The sequence below is a fragment of the Gallus gallus genome, chromosome 19, assembly GCF_016699485.2.
Source record: "Gallus gallus isolate bGalGal1 chromosome 19, bGalGal1.mat.broiler.GRCg7b, whole genome shotgun sequence".
Classification (NCBI taxonomy): Eukaryota; Metazoa; Chordata; class Aves; order Galliformes; family Phasianidae; genus Gallus; species Gallus gallus.
The window spans coordinates 3,200,426-3,224,673 of NC_052550.1; the positions used below are offsets into that span (position 1 = coordinate 3,200,426).

The 24,248-nt window shown below is 50.8% G+C and overlaps 1 protein-coding gene across 17 annotated transcripts in view; it reads right to left on the reverse strand.

Annotated features, from left to right (window-relative positions):
* Positions 1–3,516: 3,516 nt before the first annotated feature.
* The window catches only part of GTF2IRD1 (GTF2I repeat domain containing 1), a 50,932-nt gene continuing 30,200 nt past the window's right edge, over positions 3,517–24,248 (reverse strand). For 10 of the 17 annotated variants that reach the window (XM_046902544.1, XM_040650574.2, XM_015295962.4 and 7 more), the window contains 18 exons: positions 23,096–23,216; positions 21,130–21,167; positions 20,863–20,943; positions 19,532–19,621; positions 19,201–19,260; positions 18,789–18,854; positions 17,514–17,697; positions 16,719–16,777; positions 16,499–16,558; positions 15,708–15,791; positions 14,397–14,580; positions 14,037–14,065; positions 9,475–9,522; positions 7,037–7,114; positions 5,806–5,998; positions 5,430–5,467; positions 4,416–4,552; positions 3,517–3,770 (listed from right to left, as the gene is read on the reverse strand). In XM_046902544.1, the coding sequence (XP_046758500.1) occupies positions 3,696–3,770; positions 4,416–4,552; positions 5,430–5,467; positions 5,806–5,998; positions 7,037–7,114; positions 9,475–9,522; positions 14,037–14,065; positions 14,397–14,580; positions 15,708–15,791; positions 16,499–16,558; positions 16,719–16,777; positions 17,514–17,697; positions 18,789–18,854; positions 19,201–19,260; positions 19,532–19,621; positions 20,863–20,943; positions 21,130–21,167; positions 23,096–23,216 (1,625 nt within the window). In that variant the 3' untranslated portion in view covers positions 3,517–3,695. The remainder of the gene's footprint in view (positions 3,771–4,415; positions 4,553–5,429; positions 5,468–5,805; positions 5,999–7,036; positions 7,115–9,474; positions 9,523–14,036; positions 14,066–14,396; positions 14,581–15,707; positions 15,792–16,498; positions 16,559–16,718; positions 16,778–17,513; positions 17,698–18,788; positions 18,855–19,200; positions 19,261–19,531; positions 19,622–20,862; positions 20,944–21,129; positions 21,168–23,095; positions 23,217–24,248) is intronic. The other 7 variants (XM_040650571.2, XM_046902542.1, XM_040650573.2 and 4 more) reach the window with 5 other exon arrangements.

A 24,248-nucleotide genomic window follows, 5' to 3' on the forward strand; every position in this document is an offset into this window, starting at 1 on the left:
AATCCTGATGCTGAATTACATGGCATTCCCTTATCTTTTATACTCTGTGCAGAAGCTCAGTGTCAGTGTCAGTCATGTGCTGCTGTACCAGAGCCTAGAGCCCAGGGCTCTGGGCTGCCCATTGGGCAGTGCTCCAGCTGTAGCTAGATGGGATGTCTTTTCTTCTCCCAGACTATGAGCTATTTCAATTTCAGTTCCAAAGCCATACAACTTAACTGCAGCCCAGGAACAGTGAAGAACCCTTTGCACTTGAGAACACTACTGGAGGACCAGAACAGCACACAGATGCAGTGCTGCAGATCAGGCTTCTCCAGAGCAAAGCTGCAGATGCCTCATCTCATGCTGTTAACCTATTTTCCTTTGCTCCTGTTGGCTTGATTCCTTTGCAGTTTTCCTTCACTGAGATTTCTCTCTGTTAAATAGTAAGGAAGGACATCCTGTGTTTTCACTTGGAACATGGTACACATAAGTACAGTTATTTGGATGGTAAAAGCATTCTTTTCCTCCATCCTTTGCTGCTGTGCCCTGGGACGTTCAGCAGGGATGCCGACCCCAGAGTGCTCCAGGTCCCACCCATTTGCCCTGACGTGCCTTTAGCCTGGAGACAGAGCCTGCAGCCAGCTACCAAAGACTGACACCAGTACTGTCCAGCTCGTGATATCTTTAGGACAGAAACCTGTGCCACCCCATAGCAAAGCAGCGGCGGTGCCACGTGTAGCTGCTTTCTTCATTCTCCTCTTCTGTTTGATTCAGAGTTGGATATAAGGGGAAAGCCTGTTTTGGAAGAAGCTCTGGAGCAGGACAGTTGTTGTCATCACAAGCCAATGGACTACAGGTCTTCAGGGTTTCCCTGTGCCTGGCTGTGCTGCAGCACAGCAGCTCCTTGCCAGTGGCTGATCCCTTGGTATTCATCCAACACAGGACCCAAGAGAACAGGTCCAGCTTGGGTTCAGCAAGACCAGCACCAAGCCAGAGCCAAGGGACATGACCAAAGGACACAAACATTCCATAGCACTCTTTGGAATTAGCTGAGGTGTTTCCTGATCCTTGAGGAGGGAGCATCCATCCATCCAATTTTGCCAATAGCAAAATGGCAAAGCCACAGAGCTGCCCGGCGTGGGTCCAGAAGGGGGCACAAGGATGCTCAGAGGGCTGGAGCATCTCTCCTATGGAGCAAGGCTGTGGGTGTTCAGCCTGGAGGAGGCTCACATCCCATCCCCTTCCCCAAACACGCAGTGCTAACCCCTAACCCAGCCAACAAACTTACCATTTCCCTGCATTTTTTTTTCCCAAAGTGTTCCCTTGCAAATGGATTCGGGGCTCTGAATGCAGCACAGATGCTGTTTATGCTGCTCTCTAGCATCTCTGTGCACTATATTTTTTAAAAATGATTTGAATCAAAGCGCTCATTCTTTAATTAAACTTCATTTAGCTGCCATCTGCCTGGGATCAAAATGGCTTCATGTTTTGCAACTCTTAATGAGGATTGTTATTGGATTTGTAAACACAGAGACAACAACAACAAAAAAACCCCACCGAACTCTTTGAAAAGTAATAAATGAGGAACACAGCTCAAGTGTTAAGATCTCCATCTTCTAATTGTGACGGAGTGCATCCCATTCAGCAGAAAATCACGTTGCACACAAAAACTGGGTATAAAAATACCCTGTGCTAAAGGACCAAGAGGAGGGAAGCTGCAAAATTACAGCTGAGGGAAAGTAGCAATAAAGCAAGATCTGGAGTTTAGGGGAATGGGGTCAGTGTGTAATCTCCCCCCAGAAATTACAGCAGGAATTACTGCTCTTCACTCCCCAATACTCTGACAAGAGCACAGCATCTCCAAACCCCAGCCTTGTGCCAGCTGGTTGCAGAGCTTGTGGGCATGGGGAGATCGAAACATTGAATTAAGCCATGTCCAGAGCAGGGGTTACTGCACTTGGATTTGGGTCCAGAATGACCCTCATGCACCCGCTTGGGGAAATGAGGCAGCCAAGAGTGGCAACAGCCCTGCTGGCTCCCCCTCACCTCCCTTTTTCCACATTTCTCTAGCCTTTATGAATGCACTCAGCTCTGTGAACAGAGTCATGAGCCCCCAGTGCAGCTCAGTACCCTGACTGGGCTCAGTGCTGGGATCCCTGCCTGCCCATTGCTCACTCATTACCCAGCCTCAGTGCCGCCCTCGGTGTTCCAGAACCAGGCCTTTACACTGCAAAAAATAAGAGAAGTCAAAATATAATGAACATGCCCTCCCAGGAGACACCTCCTCGGGGTGGTTTGATCTGTGAGCGAGCCCCTTTCAGACATTTTAGAAGAGAGAAATTGTATTTTTTTTTAACCTCTAAAGCATTTTTCTTTGTTTCCTAATTGGAGATGCCATGGGGTTTCAGCACCAGGCAGAAACATGAAAGACTTCAGATTTTGATGCCAACTGATCAGATGTCAAACTGCACGTCTAATTGGGGTCACGGGTACTGATCTTTGCCCTTCTTCCAGCTGCCAGCCTTGTGCCTTCTGCTACATTTGTTTAGGTTTTTATTATCTCATGCCATCATTTGCATCCAACTCCACAGCAAGTCGAGGAAGAGGAAATAAAATTGCAGCCGTTTGAAACAGCTCTGCCTGTGCTCAGAACCCTCTGCCAGCACGGAGACGGATTTGTGCACATCCAGGAGGACTCTAAAGCCAACAGAGCAGTGTGTTCCATTCAGAAAAACCATTGTGAGTGACTTTGATGCCTGTGATCAATGCCACCTCTGCCTGAAGGTGGCAGCTACAAGCAGGAATGTGGGCAGGGAAACCTTTCTGCTCATCGACCCTTAGGTCGCCATGCACTTGCTCCCATTGTGTCACTTGAGCACAGCTCTCACCACCTAAAAACCCACATTAAATACCTGCAGTGGTGATAACAGCAGCCGGTAATGCCAGCTTCTGCTGCCAAAATCTGCTGGTGGAATGGAGGTAAAGTTAGGGAAATGCCAAATAACAACCCTCAGTTTATGGGGTTGCTTCACTTGGTTCACGTGGTGCACAGAGGAGGCTCCCCCCATCTCTCCATAACGCTCACAGCTTTTGGTCCAGCACCATGGAATGGGTTGAGCACCAGAGCTCAATCTGCAGGGAACGCGTGAGCTTTCCTCCCCCCATAAGGCACCAAAGCTCTGCAGGAAATCACAGAGCAGAGAATCACGGAATGGTTTGGGTTGGAAGGGACCTCAAAGCTCACCCACTCCATGGGCAGGGACACCCCCAGTGGACCAGGCTGCCCAAAGCCCCACAACTTCACCATTTCAGAAGGCAGCACTCCATTCCTCCTGCAGCTCCCAGGGAGTTTTTACACCTTTGCTTCCAAGCCGAAGACATCAGTGGCAAATGAAGGCCCAAAATGAACCAAACCTCTTGGTCACGAAGACTTCAATGAGCAGCCAAAGCACAAGGAGGTCTGACAGAGATGTCCTCCTGCACCTTCTCCTTCCTACAGATGCTATTTGTCAATAATGTACATAATAAAATAAGTACTTTTAAGAGCAAGGCAACACTTTTTATTTTTATTTAAAAAGGCCTTGATGGCAGGAATATAGTGTAAAAATCATTGGAAAAACTAAAAGGCATTGATACATATTGGAATATACACTTTTTACATAAATTACATTTATTTATTTATTCTTTCATTTGAGGTTCTTATTCGGTATTGAGGTCTAATAGTTAATAGGTCCTGGGATCTGGACATTTAGACCACCATAGTCTAACATGTACATGTTCATGGGCCATTGCTGAAAGAGAGGGAGAGAAAAAGAAGGCAAAAGTCTCCGTTAGGACACAACACCAAAACAGGCATACATCAAATCTCTGACACGTTCAACACGAGCAGTTGCTCCCACTTTCCAAATAAGATAGAAGAACCAACCCAAAAGCAAAACTCCACCAGCAAACCTGACAAAAAAGAAAGCCTTTTAAGACTATGTTTCTCTCACGTATTTTTTTTTTCTAAGAAGCATTTGGTACCATCCACAACTGAAGCCAAGCCCTGAGGGAGGACAGGCTGAATGCAGCTCCACTGCTTTCATTTCCTACTTTTGTAGTTTAGATGTGTGCTGGAGCTCAGCATTGCTCCTGGAATAGGGACTGAAGGTGGATGCCGGGTCCCACCAAGAAGCACTATAGGGCCACGGGGCCACCATCACCTCCATTTGGGCACGATGGAGCCCCATGGAGTATTGCTCCACTGACACCAGCTGGCAAACCCAGCAGGGAAGGGCAGCCCCAAAGCTGCATCCCCTCCTTCACCAAGCCTGGCCATGCCACTGAGCTTTATAGTGCTTGTCAGGCAGAGCACTGATGGTTAGAGAGCAAAGAGGAGCATCCTGAAGCTGAAAGACAGATAGGCAGTAAACCACTTAATATATGGAAGGCTTTACCACAAGCGAGATCTGATTTGTTGACGACGTAGACTCCATATTGGAAGAGGAGGAAGAGGAAGATGAGGAAGAGGAAGATACTGAGTTCCCTTCGGAGATCCTCTTCCTCTTCCGCTTGGGAACACTGCTGTCTTTTTCTGCAGGGACAGAGGGAAGAAATGAGGTGGCTGTGCCCCACAAGCGTGGCCAAGGGGAGAACAGCCCAGGGAAGCAGTGCCCAGGGAGGTGGGGGGGTCACTGTCCCTGGAGGTGTTCAAGAGCTGTGGAGATGTGGCACTGAGGGATGTGGTCAGTGGGCATGGTGAGTGTAGGTCAATGGTTGGATGTGGTGATCTCAGTGGTCTTTTCCAACCTTAATGATTCTATGGTTATATATAAATGTATACGTGTATATATATATACATATATGATATGCCCATATATGTATATATATATGCATATATAAAGTTTCTAATCTGTCTCATTGTACATCAGCTCAAATTGCAGGTTTGCCAGATCTCTCTCCTCTCCCTAGCCACCTATTTTCATAAAAGGAAAAGGATCCTAATTATCTCTAGAGCTGCTAATTCTGACACATTTGATTAAATGAAATTTATTGGGGAGGATGGGACGCAGAAAAACACATTCAGAGGGATCACAGAAACCTTGTTTCCTTAGAAGCTCAATGGATAAACGACAGATGAAATTAAGGGCTTTAACCAGTGAATAAATTGCTCATGGTGAATAAATTGCTAATGGGAAAGGGACCGTCCAATCCTCCAGAACACGCTGAAAGTTTGAGTCTAAGAGCACAGTCTCTTGCCGGCTCACAGCAATACAGACACCAAAGTGGACAAGCTGCTTCTGAGCAGGTGCTGAGTCTGACTTTCCATTTTCCAGGTCGGATCCTTCCCCTGGCCTTGGTGAGGGATGCAGGAGAGACTGATGCCTCCTCCTCACAGCTCCCATCTGTTTTGCCCATCTATTTTCTCTGCCACGCTGCAAGGAAAGTCACAGACACACTCCAGCCCTTACCTGTTGGTTTGGCCTCAGTGCAGATTTCGGAAAACGGCCTGTGTAAGAGACAGCATGGTGTCAGAGCCTGCGGACACCTCCCCCCCTCTTTGGAGGGAAGAAATCCCAAACAACTCACTGGGTCTCTGGGCCATCCCCTGACCTGACCCATGGCAGCCCCTGGTGCCAATGCCATGCCCCTTCCCAACAGTGTCACCTCAAACTGTGTAAGAAAGAGGGGATTAATGGCTGAGCACCTCCTGTGGCACACACAGGCTCTCCATGGGTATGCAGTGGCAGGGTCCCGTGCTGGTGGCCCTATGGGGACATACCCAACTCATGGCTGGAGAAACGGGGACAATACCTAATTAGCAGTCACAGAGCTGGGAGAACTTACTGGAGCTGGTTGATAATCACCATCCGGATGCTCTCCCGTGCCTTCAGGATCTTCTCCAGCCGGTGGATGTCATAGGTGTTGGGGTTACGGAAAGGGATATCGTCCGGCAGGCCGGTGACCTCCACCGCGTCGGGGCTGTCCCTGATGAGTTTATAGGGCACCATGATGGGTCGGTTCAAGCCCAGAGCTTCTCCTGTAAGGGCAGAGCAGAGGACATGAGGCTATGCCCTACAGGGCTTGGGACAACACCAACCTGAGGGGTGAGAGCTACAGAAGAAGCCACAGCTGCTGCGATGACCACGGAGCTGCCGTGGGGCTGCATCACCACGTCTCACTGAGCTGCTCCGTGTCTGCCTGCCCAATCTCCTGCCTGCCTATCAGCTGCTGGGCTGCATTTCTCCAGCTATCAGCAGTTTTGGGGGTCACCGGGGTGGTGATCACACGCAGCAAGCTGTGTTTAACAGTCCCAAGAGAACGCAGAATCACAGAATGGCTTCAGGAATCACTCATTTTTTTTTAATTCCTTCATCTCTTTAGCATCCTATGGCAGTGAAATATGACCATTTAATCACACGCAGCACTAGAAGAACTTCCTTCTGTGCAGCTTGAACCCGCTGTCCATTTCTCTGGGTACCCCTTTAATTCCTGCACTGTACAGAACAGTGAGAATCCCTCCCTCCTGTGCTGGTCGTGGTCCTAAAAGCTTCTCTCACCTCCTCTTTGCCATCAGCTGGCTGTTTTCCCTTCTCTTTCAGTTACTTTTGGCTACCGGCTGCCTACAGATGCCATCGAACTGCCACTGTGGGGCTGAGAAGCCACCAGGACTTGGGAAATAACTGCTGAGCGACGGCAAGGAGCAGCAAGGGGACAGCCCATGGGCTGAGCTGGTGCCACTGCTCAGGGCTGTGCATCCTCTTGCCAGCTCCTATCTCCGCCCAATTCCAGTTGATATTCCAATTACATTCCTATCCCTTTTCCCAAACACCCAATGGGCAGCACAGGGAGCCCCTGCAGGGCACTGAACAACTCCCTCCCCACACCAACAGGAAGGTTACGGTCCCACCTGCAGGAACATCCCCAGGGCCAGGCTGCAGCGGGAGGAACCCCGTGCTGCGGCAGGCTGCCATGCGCTCAGCCTATAAATAGAACCCTTCAGCCTAATTAATTTTAACTACGGCTGCTGTCAGCAAAAACAAACTCTCCCTGCTCAGCGTGAAGGCAGGAGGCTCACCGTATTTTTCATTGAAAAGCTCTTTCACTTGCTCTCGGAGAATCACCTTCTCCCCGAGCCTGTTGGCGTCATCCTCATCTGCAAAGCAAAAAAGGGCAGCCAATTAAATCTCCCATTTCTTCCTGACCCACAGAGAACCCATCCTGCTGCCACCACGCTGAGCTCGAGGTGCTCCCCTGTCCGAGCACCATTGTTCTCTGCCTGCACCTTCTGCGCAAAGGAGCTATAAAACACGGCCAGATCTGCATCTGCTGCACGCTTACATGGTTGAGAGCCTTTTACATCTGCTTCGTGGTGCTGGAAATGACTGCAAAATATGCAAAGCAATGGAGACTCAGACCCCGAGTGCCACAAATGCTCCCCCAAGTGACATCAAGGAATATGATAGTGCTTTTATAGCCTGGCTCCTAAGTACAGTATTGTTTTATAATATGCCATATAATCAGCTTGGCTTTTTTGATTACCCTCATCATGCCAACCGGTTTCTTCTCTGCTCTCCTGTTTTGAACGCCATGCCTGCACCAGGTGACCTCTCACAGCTACACGGCAGCCTCAAGGGGCTCCAGGACAAAATGAATGCCTTTGGTTCCTGCCTGCTTCCGTGCTTTCCCACCACAAAGTGACCAAATGAATTTCTTCCATATCCTGCCATGGACCGCCCACCCAGCCCTGGGACACAAAGCTCCTTCAATATGGGAATCACAGAGGCATCCCCACCAAGAACCGAGCTTGCCATGCAAAAGACAGGTACCTCTGCCCAGGGCCAAGGTGGGCACTGCAAGCCATGGCACGGCTAGCAAGGACCCCAGTATCCTCTGCCCACACACTGGGGTGATTTAATTTGATTCTGAGCAATCACACAGCCTGAAAGCTTGCTTTATGGACACACACGTGTGGGTCCCTGCCTCCCTGAGTGGAGATGTGGCCCTTGTGGCACAGATCACTGCCGGGCTGGGTGCGGGACAGGAGCTCCATCCTTAAAGCTCTGCGCCCTCAGGAAAGCCTTCTCTTGAGCTGCTGAGCCTGAAAACAGTGGTTTCTTATTCCCAATGTGTTTTCCCACAGCTAGGAAAAAAAGGGGAGAACTTTCTAAGAAGGAACATCCGGGCCAAGTTGTGTTTCAAACCCAGAAACGGCAACGAAAGGAGCTTGAAAGGAATGGAGCAAAAATAAAGAAAACAGAAGAAACTGCAAGAAGCATCCCCAAGGACCTCTGATTTCCAGAGATGAGGCCGCTGCTGCAAGGGGCTGGCGTGGGGGGGGGGGGGGGGGCAAACCCTGCGGGCTCCCTCTGTGACTTCCTTGTCACTTATGCTCAGTTTCTGGGATGTATGCAGACACCCATATGGATGTATAGATGGTAGCAGACAAAGAAGCATCAGAGCGACGTGTTCTCACTTGTTTCATTTTCCTCCCAGGCTGACAAACGCAGAAGCTCTTCCCTTTCCGCTAACGCCCCCCACAGACCCAACGGGCACAAAGAGAATCCCAGGGTTTGTTCTGCCTTGTGGTGCCTTGTGCAACGGGCAGCGCTCCTCGATTCCCATCCAGGGATATGTGAGTGCTGTGGCAAAGCTGGAACTGAGCATGCGTAACAGAGAAGCCAGAGAGGAGGCTCTGTGCTGTGGCACCGCTCCCAGGGCCCTGTGACCCCATCACCCCAGGGCAGGATGGACCTCAGCCTGCCCTGACATTCAGACGTTTGGAAGATAATCAATGCCACCGAGGCATTCCATAGAGCCACAGAACCATTCGGGTTGGAAAAGACCACTAAGATCACCAACTGCTGACCCACCCCCATCAAACCACTGCCCACGTCCCTCAGTGCCACATCTCCGTGTCTCCTGAACGCCTGCAGGGACGGAGCCCCACCACCTCCCTGTGCCACTGCAGCACTGCTCCTCCTGAGAAGAAATGTTTCCTAACATCCAAACTGAAACCGCAGCATCATACAACAGTTTGGGTTGGAAGGGAGCTTACAGCCCCCCCAGATCCAACCCCAGTGCCATGGGCCGGGTGCCCCCACTAACTCAGGCTGCCCAGGGCCCACCCATGTGCTGGGGCACCTCCAGGGATGGGGCACCCACAGGTTCTTCTCACTGTACCTCTGGCTTAACACGCTAACATTACTTCAGGCTGTTCCACGGTGACGTGGGCTTAAATACAATCAGAAGCAGCTCCACCTATGCGTGTTTTCCAAGTGGGACTTGTGGGAGCAGGCACTGAGCACCCAGACACGTGGCCAGACGTGCAGAGAGGATCAAGAACAACAACAGAACACTGTTCACACATACTGCATCATTCAGTTCTCGGCATCAGAGGGAAACAGAGGAAAAAAAAAAATACCTGAAATTTGGGAGTTTTACACGTTTTCTTTCGCACATTAAAATGCATTTCTTGTCTGCTACCATCTACGATGCATCAACTGAGCTACGTACCATTCAAAGCAGCGTACGCTTTTTCCAATGACGTTATCCGTCTAGGGGCTACAGCACAAGTTAAAAGAAGAAAACAAAAAAGAGAGAAAGAAAAAGAGAGCAATGAGTGCTACAGCTTGGTTTCTCGTTCACAAACAAAAGCAAAACCCAGGGCGATGCTCTCCCTATCAAACTCCTCTGGTCCCAAGGCCTTGTGGCACAAAGATGGTGGAGGCTGAGCGCCACGGGCTGACCGGACTGTGCTCTGCACTGATTTATGACACGCTCAATAAGCTGAGCATCCCATGGGGTTACAGCGTGGGAGCCCGAGAGATGCACGCGTTTGGGAGAGTGGGCAAACATCAGCGGAGCGGGAGGGAGAATCGGAGGTTGCAGCAGATGGAAAGCAGAGGGGAATTGGGTTAGTTCTGCAGCAACGGGGGGAAAAGGGCTCCCCAAGGAGAGGCTGAGCCTCGCTGCTGACTTCCACACAACGAGCGACATCAAAAAGAAATGGATTTCCTGGGGAAGAGCCCCAGCGGGGGGGGTTGGGCCAGAATGTGGAAGGGTTGGGCAAGCAGGGGAGCGCGTCCCAGTGGGCTGAGCAGAGATAAGAGCAACACGAAGCATCTCGGAATAGGCAGAGACATGAACATCTCAAGCAGGCTGGGGAACGCCGAGGTTGCAAAATTCTGGCCAATGCTTTTCGGTGAATACACAGTGCGAGGAGGAAGAGATGCAAGCAGGGCACGCCAGCATGGGGAAGGAAAACCTGCGCCAGGGATCGGGGTGCTGGGATGGAGCTGAGCACAGATAGGAGGTGAAGCAGCCACCAGTTATTAAAATACATTTACTTGGTAATAAATCAGTAAAATAAACCCAAACGTTTCCAGCAGGTGGAGATTTCGAGGTGCTGTTATTAAATCATGCTGATTAAGAAAGATAATTTACTTCCTTGCCCTGCTAACCCACATGTGCTCAGCCAACCCCCAGGGTCACACAGCTGCCCTTGGGCACAGAGCACGAAACGTGCCAGAGTGCAGCCATGGCACAGCATGACCCCAAAAAACAGAGGTCTGGGGTGTCTGGAGGAGGGTATGAGGCTGATGGGGAGCAAAGCAAGAGCAAAGCAAGCACAAGGCCGGGATTAGCTGGGTGACAGCACTGCCCTCTCAATGCAAGGATGCTGTGTGAGTTAATGGGAGGGAAAAGGAGGAAAGGAAAGGCAAAGTTCAAGGCGATCTGAAGCACGGAGGTGTTTAGATACAGGCTTGGAAGCTACAGAGTCATTTATCACAGAACCATATAGAATGCTTGGGTTGGAAGGGATCTCGAAGATCATACAAACATAGAATGGTTGGGTTGGAAGGGTCCTTGCAGCCCCCTCTGCCATGGGCTGGCTGCCCCCCCCAGCTCAGGCTGCCCAGGGCCCATCCATAGCCTGGGGCACCTGCAGGGATGGAGCACCCACAGCTCTGGGTAGCAGTGCCAGGGCCTCAGCGCCCTCTGAGTAAAGAATTTCTCCCCAACACCTAATGCAAATTTCCCCTCTTTTCATTTAAAGCCATTTACACCACCATCCCCTTGGTGCTCCACCCTCAGGCTCCCATCACTAACCAAGCTCAGAGGTAAGCAAGCAACCATTCACCCTGGCCCAAGGGAAGGCAGAGCAGAAGGAAGGAGCACTCAGTGGCTCTGGTGGGGGGTTAAGCACAGGGGCAGCCCTGGGACTGCAGCAACGGAGCCGTGCTCTGCTCCAAGCACAGCGCACCGAGGGCTCTGCTCTCCTTTTTGTGTCATTGGGGGCTTCCAACGTGAGGCACATCTCATCAAAGTCCTGCAGAGGATGGTGCTCTCGTGATTAAAACAAAAAAAAAAAGAAAGAAAGAAAAAAAAAAAAGAAAAAAGGATGCCTGGATGTGTGGCTTTTTTAATTAAAGAACACTGCCTGCCCTACTTTATTAATTGGAGTATGGGAAATAATCTATCAGGGTGGTAGGGAGTTTGGGGAATAGGACAGATGGAGCTGGTGTACATTTTCAATCAAAGCACATAAAAATTAACATACAGAATGCTTGACTCTTTATGTTTTTTTTTTCCAAAGGCTCCAATGAAGCCTGGTTTGTATCTCTGTGCCTCAGGGAAAGAAGAAAAGGAAGGGTAAGTGCAGTGTTTGTAGCACTGGAGCTTCACCCCACCACTTCCACCTCTGTTCTAATGCTGAAAGATCGCTCTGCTTTCAAAAGGTGTTTGTGAATTGGATACCAGTGGTGGGGGGAAAGGAAACTGGGATAGAGAACGCCCCATGGTGCCCATGGGACACAGCCCAGGGGGAGCCCAGCCGGGTTTTGGCTGCTTTGCACTGCAGCCCCCATCCCCACAGTGATGCTCACTACAAGGAGAGCTGGCACCTGGGTGAGCAGCACTGAGACCACGGCTGAGCCTCACACAGCTGCTGGAAAGCTGTGCTGAAGGGCAGTGCTCACCTCCTCGGGACAATGGGGAGCACCCAAAAAATGGCCCGTTCTCATGAACACCCCATCTGCTGAGCGCAGAGCTCTTTGCACACACACATATACACAACATGATCCATGCAGCTGAGACCCAGAGAGAGCACCTTGCAGAGATACAGCAGGTAATGTGCAGGCAAAGAGCACCAGCACTCGGACTGGACTTACATCCATTCAGCTGCTGCACTCAGAGGATGAGATCCCCGCAGAGAACAACAAGGAACCCTGCAGCCCTGCGGGTGTTTCCATGCAGGAGGTGCACCATGTTTTTATAGCAAACAAAATATCACGACGCTGCTTGAAGGCAACCCCCATCTCACCCAAGTGATTCAAGGGGGGGGGGGAAAAAGAAGGCTTTATGTTAAATTTCCTTTCTCCCTTAAAACATATATGTTTCACCTCACTTTTGGCAAGACAATCCTCAAAAAACACAACCTCCCTTAGAAGTCATAAAGTCCTCTCCTGGGCTTTCCAGCTTTTCAAAGCCTTTGCAATGCCATTCTGTTTGGGAGTAACCATTGCTTTCATTTTAATGCTCCTCTGTGAAATAAAAGAGATTGCCATTGATTTTGTTGTAATGCCAAACATGCACTTCTGCTGGTCTCAGTGCTACGTGGCAGGGCACCACTACAAGAGATGGAGGTGAAAGGAGCATGACAGCCTCTCTTACATTTGAATTTCGTCTAATCTGTGGCTATTCATTTTGTTAAGGCAGATGAAAAGCAATCAATTTTAATGCATGGAGATATACAACTGCGTTACCACCCTCCACTGAGGCACACGGCGATGGAGAAGCAGGAGAGAGGTTAATTGCTGTCAGTGGGGCTTTCAGGGGGCAGAGATGTTGTGAACTCCTCCTGAGTCCCCCTCAGGTAAGACAACACACAGATAAAACATCTTGGGCTTTGTGCTAGCATGGGCAAAGCCATGAGCACGCATTCAGCTGGGAAAGGAGGAAGAAAAATACTGGGCACTGAAAGTAAAATGCCATTTTTCTACACCCCTGTCTATCATGCTGCATTTCCAAGCCAGCTGGCAGGCTGAAATATTTGCCTTCTGATATGCTCCTTTGTTAATGGTGTGATTTGTGTCAGATCAGTGTCTCTTAATGTAATTATCCAGATTATGGCAGGGGAGCAGGAAGACGAGATGGGGATGGAGCAGTGGGTGCGCCCTCGGCTCGCTCCCATCCACGTGATCCCACCGAAAGCCAGATTCTGTCCCATTTAAAATCCGGCTGATGTGAGGTGTGACCCCCCCATGCTGAGCACCAAAAGATGGGAATCCTAACCCATAGCCCATGGGGTCTCCGGGCACCTCCCCATGGAGATGGCTGGGCAGGGAATGGGGACCGTGCCCTGAATGTCAGACAGACTGCTGTTGTCACAGCCATCTCTGGAGTCTAACACCTTCCTGCAGTTCCAATGAGGCCATATCAATGTTTTCCCCTCTGTCAGATTTTTCTTGCCTAAACTGTGCCATCTCCATGGAGGCTGGCCAAGAAAATGGAAAGCCATCAATAAAAGACGACAACACTTTTTGCACCCATCTGCGCTCCTCCTTTGGCTGTAATTACAGACACTGGGAACACAAAGGCGGGTTGCTAAGTGCATTTCCAGCAGCAGCTCTCTTTTTCAGGGTGCAAATGGAGCAGCCGTGGTGGGGCACAGGAGTGGTGCAAGCCCACAGGTGAGCACGCAGCACTCCCTAACTGCTGAACTTGCCATCCGATTGCAACAGATAGATATTTTGAAGGCCACGTGCTTTGTTAAGTGCAGAAAGCAGATTCCTGCCCCAAACCAGCTCTGTAAAAATGCTGCCATTTGAAGGAAATAGCAGCCATGCACGTGGGTGAAGCTGAGCCCAGCTGCCTTGGTCTGGACAACGTTATCAAATGCATCAAACAAAACACACACAAAGAAAAGCAACAACAAAGGAAACACAGGCAAGCAAGGTCATAAGCAACCTTCCTCCAGCTGATAAAATTAGTGTGCCATTCACATCTTGCAACTCCCTGACCAGTAACAAACAGCAAAGCACACTGCTTAGGCAAAAAAAGGCACCATCTCTTACCGGGCTTGGGGATGAGTCCTTGGAAAGGCCTGTAAAACAAAGAAGGCAAAATGAAGATTTCATTGTGTGTGTGTGTGTGTGTGTATAAATACATATATATGTATATATATGAGCTGTTCTGGGGGCTGCAGCCCTGCCAGCATCACCCTGAGTCCTCCTCACCTCCTCCTTGGGCAGCAGATAGGAGGAGAGAGCCAAAGGAGGCCACAACCTTATAGCCCACTCCAAACCATTGGCTGCCAACTGAATTGCTGTCTGTGGGGCTGGAGGTCTGTGTGGCGTTTAGGTAGAGGCACAACAACCCCACGCCAGTCCCTTCCCCTTTCCCCTGTGGGGTGGCAGGCAGCCCTCAGGCCGTACCTCGTCACTGTGAACTTGATTTTATCAGCTACAGCCAATATCCTCTCCAGGTTCTGCGAGCCAAAGGTGCATGGCTTGCGGAAGGGGATGCCAGGAGGCAGTCCTTCAATGATCACCGAGCCCGGATTGCTCTTGATCCTCTTGTATGGCACTTGTACGGGGTATTTAATCCCCAAGGCTTCACCTGGAAGAGAAGCAAGAGGTAAACACGTGGGATGGCAGCGATGTGACTTCAACAATGGCTCTGGCTCCATCCCAGTCCTCCAAAACTCCACTGCAGAGCCAGGTGAGCTGGGTCAAGGAGCAGCACATTCAGCCCTAACCATGGGGGTAATGGGTCCTGAGGCAGAGCTGGTGGGAAGGATGGAGAACCCACAGCTGCTTGCCTGGGGGCATTACTGTGGATAGCACATCCACACTCCATTTCTCACATCTGGCTACAGGATTGAGGGGGAACGGCTTTAAGTTGAAAGAGGGGAAATTTAGGTCAATTGTTAGAAAAAAATCCTTTACTCTGAGGGTGGTAAAACAGTGCCACTGCTGCCCAGAGAAGTTGTGGGCATCCCACACCTGGAGACATTCAAAGCCAGGTTGGATGGAGCTCCGGGTACCCTGATGTGGTGGGTGGCAAGCAGCCCATGGCACGGAGCTGGAACTAGATGATCTTTATGGCCCCCTCCAACCCAAGGCATTCTATGAGTCTATGATTTCCTTGCAATAATTGCACTGGTTTGTTGAGCAATCACCTAGAGACCTGGGCAAGCCTCAACCCCACCTAGAAAAGGAGATAATGACATTTCCCTGCCTTGCCTGATAACAGCAGCTGTCCCTAACATCCCCCTGGCAGATGGGAAGAGCAGTACCACAGCATTGGCTGTGGATCCCTTTACTCTCTTCCCAGCATTTTCTTCCTCCCTCCCTCCCTCCCTCCCTCCTTCCTTCCTTCCTTCCCTCCTTCCTTCCTTCCCTCCCTCCCACCATAGAATCATTAAGGTTGCAAAAGACCAGTAAGATCATGCAGTCCAACTGCCAACCCTCCACCAGCACACCACCGACCACATCCCTCCGTGCCACATCTCCACGGCTCCTCAACACCACCAGGGCAGTCTGTGCCAATGCCTCACCACTCTTCCTGAGGAGCAACTGCTCCTAATATCCAACCCTGGTGCACCCACCACAACACAGCAGCTCCGGATGGGGAGGGGAAGCTGAGTGAAAGCACCTGGGAAGGAGGTGCTGGGAGAGGGGGAGGGCAGGAAATCAGGGATGAGACAGAGGGGAAGGAAAGCAGCTCCCACCCCGATTTCTCACCGTATTTCTTATTGAACAGGTCCTGGACTTGCTCCCGCAGTGTGTTAGCAATGTCTATTCTGGAAAGCCTGGCATCATAATTTTCTGTAAAATAAAGGAACAATTATGGACTTCTGCTGTTAAATTAAAAGGCACTCTGTGACTTTTAAGTAATACGATTTTCTAATTATAGGAAAGTCCTTATCTTGCAATTAGCTAATCTCTGGAGTAGGCCATTCAAAGTCCTTAAAAATAATCTAAACAGAAATATGTTGGGTTTTTTCCCCCGCCTGTTTGCTAAGAATAAAAGCTGCATGAAATCAAAGATTCGGTGGTGATAATTGCCAGCATTAAAGTAAAACACACTCGAAGGCCTGAGAAGGCAAAACCCTTTTAAGGCCTCCACCCCCAGCTGAGGAGCTGGGCAGAGCTCACCCATCCCAAACTATGGGACCCCCATTGCTGCCCCTTCCCCTGCACAGAGCTGCCCCAACAGATCCGCCCCACTGGAGAGATGAACTGTGGATGGGAGCAGCGTTTATACATTACAAAAGAAGCCAAAAAATAGGCAAAGTCCAAATCTTAGAAGACTTCACTATGCGTCTCACAAGGTCACGTGGTGAGATAAGCAAAGCTGTTTAATTAGGGCACCGTCGAGAGCCCCTTGTGTGGACCCACGGGACTGCCCACAGCTGTGCACCTGCCCTCCATCTTCCCTTGGGCTCTCTCTCCCCACCTCCTCCTCTCCCACCCACCAAGCCCTGAAATCTCCCAGCTCCTCCATTTCCACAGCTGTTCCCTTCAGAGCCCACCTTGGAAGCCCTGTCTCTTCACTGCGTCGTCCAGCAGTGCATCACCACAGTCGCTGGCAGCTGGGGCAGGGGACAGAGAGCCATTAGCATCAGCGGTACCAAAGGGCTGCCCCACCATGGCTGCCTTTGCACAGGGCAAAAACAAGATGGCACAAGACATGCTGCAGGGACGTGCTCTCCCTCCCCTCCCACCCCATCACTAACAGCTCTCAAGCCCTACCTTTAGCTCCTGGGCTGTCCAAAGCCATCTCCTTAATGCCCTCCGCCAGCAGCTCCGGCCTGGATAACAGCAAGCAGCAGACACAGCGTGATCAGATCCCCATCCAGCAAAGCCATCAACGTTTTACTGCCCCATCTATCACCAAGGATAACGCTCCTACAGCAGCAAACCCACTAAACATATCTGGCTAATGCAATTTCAAAGCTCGTGCAATACAGCGGGGGGAACTTTGGAAATAACATTCATGCTGACAGCCTCTTTAGTGAGCCAATGTAACACTCCACGGGATAAGATTAAGCTTGTGACAGCTGACTAGCTTAAATCAGCGCCTCCAAACTTGCATGAGATGTGGTCCCAACATTTCTTGGGGACAGGAAAAGCCTGCCTAACTGCTTTCAACCTACAGAAAGCCATCACTGTTTGGGTAAGAAACCTTCAGAAATACCTGATGATGTTTTTCATCCATCTCTGCTGGATTCTTTCCCAACGCTCCCCCACTTTCTGGGACAGCCCCTCCTCCTCACCACAAGGACAGCATCCATCCTGGTGCCCGTGGCATGCACAGATATGCGTGGGCCTCGGATGAGCCACTGCACATAGGAAAGCCTTTCCTTCTCCCTGCCCCACATCTGGCACCCTGCAGTTTCAAGGCAGACTTTGGCTGCTCCTCATTAAGCAAATTCATGGTAGGCGACCGGGTGATGATGGATGCTGCCCAGGACACTGCTGCACCCCCAGCAGCTGCAGTTCCAACCTGCAGCACCTTCCCATGGGACGGCCGCTCCTCCTGCTCACCTTTTAATGACAAACTGGATGTTGTTGCTTGCTTGGAGGATCTTCTTCAGCTTTGCAATCCCAAAGCAGTTGGGACGCCGCAGCAGGATGCCCTCTGGCAAACCTACCACAAACAGATCCTCAGGGTACATCAGGAACTTGGAGTAGGGAACTTTGACCGGCTCTGATATTCCTATGGCTTTCGCTGCACGAGAAACAGATCTCGTTAGTTTGACATTGGGTCAGTCTATGAGAGATGGTACATCAGCACAACTTGAAGAGGTCTTCAGCGAGCTTCTGGTTACCCTCAGCCCAATAGGGATGCCCTGTGATGTGAGTCACGGGATAAAACCAGGTGGCCACCAAGCAGGGGGGACTCCATGCCCAGACCTCATGGGCATCCTTCAGGCAGACATGGAGATAGGGGATGTGGCTCCCAGTCCATCACTGGGAGGGCACTGTGCAAAGCCCATTGCTCTGCTGGCAGCTTGGTCTGCAGCTCCCCCCTACCCCTCCCCGAGAGCATCGTGGCCCTTCTTTCCTCCCTTTACACGCAGCCCAGGTTGGCTCTCACAGCTCTGTACTTTGGGGCTGGATGCACAGAGCTCAGTTTTCTCTCCTGTTTTCTCTCCATTCCCCAGCAGCAGCAAAAACCTTCTGCCAGTTCACCAGATGCACGTGTGACCTCACTGAAATTTTCCCAAGTTAAGTAACCTGAATAAAAAGGAGCAGGAGGTAAAAGATATGTTTCCTCTGCACCTCCCAACGCCCTGCTAAACTTAATTAAGCTAGGAGACATCCTTAGGCACCGAAAGCAGGTAATAACCTGGTTTTTTTTTATTATTATCCAGCAGACCTCTCTGTCTTTCTTTGTAAGGAAGGAGAAGGTGGAGGCATGGGATACGTGACCCCAGGACAGGGCATGCCACTTCCCTGCATCCCACCAGCCCTCCCGGCCACCACACAGCTCTATCTGAGGGAAAATCCTCTTGGATGTATATTAAACCAGTGCTGGGTGGACCCATCAGCCCCCGCTTCAGTGGGAGGAAGGCTGGAGGTCACCATGGCAGTGCCTGGGCTGTGCACTGAGAAAGCCAAGGGGAAGAGCTGCACTAACGAGGCCCAGGGAGACTTCAAACATGCTCACGAGCCCAGCGGACAGTAAATGAACAAATCAGGTTGCACCTTTACTCAGCAATTGGTTTGGAAATAGCAGGTGACATTTCTTAGCAATGAGGATCTCCTCACAGCCAAAGCCAACGCTTGGCATTACGGATGTGTTAATGACCAACTTACCGTATCTCGTGTTGAACAACATTTCTACTTGCTTCCTCAAATGACTCAAAACGTCCCCTATACCATCTGCAACGACAACAACAACAACAACAAAAAAGATGGAAAAAAAAAAGGGATGCTCTGAGAAATCAGCTGCACTGAGCTCCCCAAGGAGGCGAAAAATAGAAGTGAATCCAGGCAAAAGATGCTACCAATGCAAGATGGGAGGAAGAGAGACCTCTACGCGTGAGTGCCACCAGTGAGAGTTCCCACAGCAGCCAGCAGTGCTCATAGGCCGAGCATCATGTCCCCAAAATACAGAGGTGCCTCTCTGCATGGAGGCTGAGTTCTCCATAGGTAACACAACCGTGTCCATCACACCTCCCAAAGCCTTGCAGCTATTGGAGGTGCTCCGGGTTCCCCAGAACCTCACCTGATCCCTCCATCTGCTTCTCTTCGTGTCGTGGCTCCTCACCAGGCCCCTTCTCTGTTCCTGATGAGGAAAGATAGGGTTAGCAGCAGCCAGCACCAGCAGAATCAGACCACGTATCAGCAGGAACCCTCTGGGTCACCCACAGGCACAGGCTGGGTCTGGCAGCACCACGCTTTCCCCCAGGAGCTTGGCTCATGCCATGGCAGCACCCAACGAGCACCACCCGCCTGAGCTCCGAACCAGACTCTGTGAGAAGGTCCTGACTCCATCACCTTGGCTCGTCACCCATTGCATTGCATGACCAGTCTCCTAGATACGTAATTTCCATTACCTGCTACTGCATCCAGGATGTAGCTCGACTCCTCCGAGGCCACGTGCGTGGTCGCCGGGTCATGCATCTCATCTGAACCGGGCGATCGGTCTGTGGGCAACACAACCACGGGCAGCTTTTGTTTCAAGGAGAAGGGCACCATCCCCCAAAAGAGGTTTCAGATGGAGGTGGCCCATCAGCAAGGGCTGAACAAAGAGCATCCTCAGCCTGGGTGGGAGCCCCACGTGCCACGGCCTCCCAGAAATGCACCCCATCTCTCAGACCGAAGGGAAGAGAGACCCCATCTCTCTTCTTAACCTCTACAGAAGCTGAACGAGCAAAAACAGCTCTAAATGATTTAATTGGCTTAACTCCATTTGGACGCTCAGTTCTGGCTTAAAAAGTTAATGCTGCTTGACTTAACCACTCCGCCTCGGGAAGAGCATCCCACTCATGCTGCTTTCCTCCACGCAATGACACCTCCCGAAGTTTCCCCTATGTATATATGTATGCCCTCTCAATTTAAGCCTGCACCCCCTAATACCGGGCTGCCCGACACCCTCGAAGAGCCATCCAAATTTAGTTTTAAATAAACCTTTAGCTAGTTTAAACACTTCAATCGGGTCACTTTTTAATCATCTTCTGGCAGGATAAATAATCCAAATTTCATCAATTCCTTCTTGCACCTGAGCACTTTTCTATTAATCATCTTCATTGCCCTAAGCTGTATTCCCTCTGATTGAACTATATCTTCAAATAAGGTAATAAAAAGTGGACTCTGGACTTCAAGTGTGATCTACCCAGTGCTGGAGAAGTGATAACACCTCCTCCTCCCACACGCTGCCAGCTTGCCATGCATTAACTTTCTTCTCTTCCACGGGCTGCCAAGCTGAAAATTAAAATGTTTGATCTACCGCCATACTTTGCTCCTTCCCTTCCCCTGTGGTAACCACACGTTAAATCCATTCCATGATAATCCTGGAGAGACTCCCACAATACCCCCTGTATTAATGGGATCAGTGCATTCGGGTGCAATTGAGATCGCAGCAATTTGGGTGCGAGGAGATGAGTGCAGATGCAGCTGGACATGTTGGACAGGGCATCACTGCTGCCCCCAGCATCACTCACACCCAGGCTCACCGGGAGTCATGTTGCTGCCCTAATTCTGGTGAGATGATTAATTGATGTTTGTAAAGCACACTGACAATGCAAAGTGCTACCTATCCGCTCGCTAAACCCTAAGGACAGCCCTACCAAGTTGGTGTGCTACCCAGCTCTGGTATCTGCTCTAGGCACAGCTGCTTCTCCAAACAAAACTAGGAGACAGAAGCAGCAGGGAGCCCGGCGCCCACCTGGAACAGTGATCTGAATGATGTCCAGCTCATCCGGCTCGATTTTGATCTGTCTGATCCCACCCAGCTCTCCTGAAGTACCTACAGGGGAGAGACAACCAAAGGCAATCTCCAACGTGAACCAGAGACACTGCGCCTGCAGATCTTGGTGGGCAACTGCATCACCCATGAGGTCACCAGCTCACCGAGCACCTCCTGTTTCCTGGGATGGCACAAAATCCCCCCCCAACACCACCACTTTGCAAGAGAAAATGAAGCATTCCTCACCTGGTTCACAGCTTTCGGGAAGGCTGCATTTCTCTGACCTGGAAGGGAAAGGCAGATGAGAGGTGCTAATGGAGCAATCAAAGGGAAAGCTTTAAACCCATGCGCATGCATTGGACCCATCCCAGGGGCCTTAACAGCCTCAGACCTTGCAGACTCCATCACACCGCAGCACAGAGCAGTGCATAAAGCTTCATTACAATGTGGTTACTCACGGAGGAAAAGCAAATAGGGAGAAAGGAAAAAGTCAATTGATTGGGTAAATATTTATTCTGCCCAAAGCTTTTCTCCCCTGGATACTGGGCACCATCCCAAACTTGTGTCTACAGTTAACTTCACATGCTTAGAAATTTATGCAAGGTGTTCAGCATCCAAATTAGATTGCTTTTCATTCTCTGGATGGATATTCTCTCTGTCTTTCTTATACAAGAACAACTGCCTTGGCAGTAAAGGACAGAAGGGATGGCACTGGAGAGCCACAGTGCTGGTCCTGTGAGGGAAAGGACAGCCCTTGTGATGCAGCTTCAGTGGCATCTGAACTCAGGCAGTGCAATAAACTTGCTGTAAGGACAGATCTTAACTGGGCAAAGAGGATGTGTAGGCCCATAAGTACGGTGCAGGCCACATCGGAGCTTCAGGAAGGGCTTACAGCTCTCCCAGGTCAGGTGAAAGGCAGCCTTTCCCCAAGGAAATTTCAAAGGATGCCTTCCCCAGGTGCACTGCATTACCCTTTGCCCCACAGCACCTGGCACTGCCCCACGCCCGGACTCTGACCTGGGTGGACCACAGCTATGGGAATGCTGTGCTCCTACTGGGAACAGAGCTTTCCTCGTTGGCAGGAAGAACAAAGCAGGATTTGCTTATTTGTCAAGCACACATATTGTTCTCCTGCGTTATTGAGGCACTGGGAGGATTAATTTCTACCTGCAGGAGGGCAAAGCAAGTTTGGCACCACCACCACCACAGCAATGCACAGTTCCCTTTGCAACCAAGAGCCAACCATACAGCAGGAGAAAAGCAGTGTATGTGGCCTCACCCAATTGCACCCTCACGACACCAATAGGGGCCAACAGACATCTATCCATACAACCAGGATAGATCTGACATATTCCAAAGGGACCTCAGGGTGATCTTCTGCTTGTGCCAGATTTAGGCCAGCAGAAGGTCAGGCCAGCCTAGCATCACCGTGGGAAGCAGCACCCAAACCTGGCTGCATACAAACTGCCCCCTACAACACCTACTTTTCTCCCATCATGTCTTCTGCACCGGTTTGCCTGCCCCATGTAACCCCTGCCTGGCTCCAGCAGCTGAGATGGGGCAGGAGCAACATCAGCAAGGGTGGGACAAGGATGCTGCTGCAAAGATGTGCCATTCGTTTTCCACCTCTTGCTTTGCTCAGCACCCCCCCGTCTCTCTGCCTGCTTGCTTTCGGTCACACCGATTTAATTGCGCGGTGAGATCTCCCGTGGCAAAAACGAAAGTGTCCTAATTGCAAATGTTAACAAATGAATAGAAAAAATGAGAAGCCTCAGGACAGACCTCAGCCCTGCAGCGTGCTCGGGGGAGATCTGCAGCACCAGTTTCCCCCGCTCACCCCCAAGGACGGTGTGTTTGATAAGGGCGGTGAAGCACTGCACAGGCTGTGCAGAGAGGTGGGAGATGCTCCACCCCTGCACACACCCAAGGTCAGGCTGGATGGGGCTGTGAGCACTGATGGAGCTGTGGGCATCCCTGTTCATCGCAGGGGGTCGGACCAGATGGCCTTTAAGGGTCCCTTCCACCTCAAGCCACCCTGTGACTCTACAATTAGTGCTGCTCTCCGGGCTAAATGCTTCCAGCCCCAGAGCTGTGCGGAGAAGGGGACGGCTCCCATCAACTCCCGCAGATAACACAGCACCGATTTCTCTGGTTTCACCCCAAAAATCAACAATTCCAAACTCGGTTCTTCTGACACCCAAATGCCACTTACCTGCTGGCAGCCTGCGACGTCCCCGCCAGGTCCAGCACGGCCCCGCGGTGCGGCTCGGGGGAGATCTCCCCGGGAGGACTGGAGGGTTCCAGCTTGGTTGGATCTTTGGTAAATTTACTTCCTGGTGCCAAACGTGCAGGGTGGGTTTGGGATGAAAAGCAAAATCAGAATAAGCAACCAGAGAGCTAAAAGAGCAGCAGTGCTGCATCTCTACCTCCGTGCCCTTCCTCTCTAGTCCCAGAGCTAAGGTCAGGGGGAGGAATGGGTTTTTAAGAGCTGCCTGCTTGCAAAGAAGAGGGTGTTGATTTAATTGGGCTCGCAGAGGGAGAAAGGATGTGCTGCAGGGACACAAGAGGGGACAAAAGGATCGAGTCACCACCACACACCCCCTCTTCCCCTTCCCTGTTCCTCGGCAATATGAAAGGAGCTGAAACGAAGCCTCAGCAATGACCTTGGAGATGAAAAGGGTGATCTGATGACAGGGTAGGAAATGAGAACCAGGCAGGGAATGTGAAGGAAGAGCTGAAGAATCGGTGCTGAGGGAAGGAGGGAATGGAATTATGTGGCCAGGCTTCAGAACCCATGTTCTCCATGTTACAGCTATTTGAGGTGTCCTCTCAAATAGCTGTAAAGGGCCCCTGGCTGGAATCAAAGTGCCACTGTAACACCCCCACCCTTCCAGAACACATCCTGCCCCACGGGAAAACGAAGACTTCTGGCTTTAGGCCCCAGCCTGGATGGAAGGGCAGGGCTCTGGCAACAGGACCAGCAGCAATAGAGAGCCTTAAAGATGCTGTTTATCTACCGACAGTCCTTTTAATTTGTACTTTCTATGGACTGGATCTTATTCTTGCAGCAATGAAGCTTGCCTTCAGCTGCTACCCAGGGGAGTAGCAAAAATAGGTTTCCTAGCAGTGGTGGGTATTTTAATTAAAGGGTGAGCAAAACTGCACGGGGAAGCTTTGGGATGCTTTATAGTCGGCGAGTTAAAATACGGCTCCGCACTGAAAAAGGGCCTTTGCAAAAATGGCACCTCCTGACTCAGCAGATGCTGTTTTTTTTTTTGCACAGTCAGATGTGCTGACACGAATCACAGTCAGGCAGGTTTAATGCATTTTGCTTCTGGTAGCCCCGCGGGGAGCAGGAAGGGAAA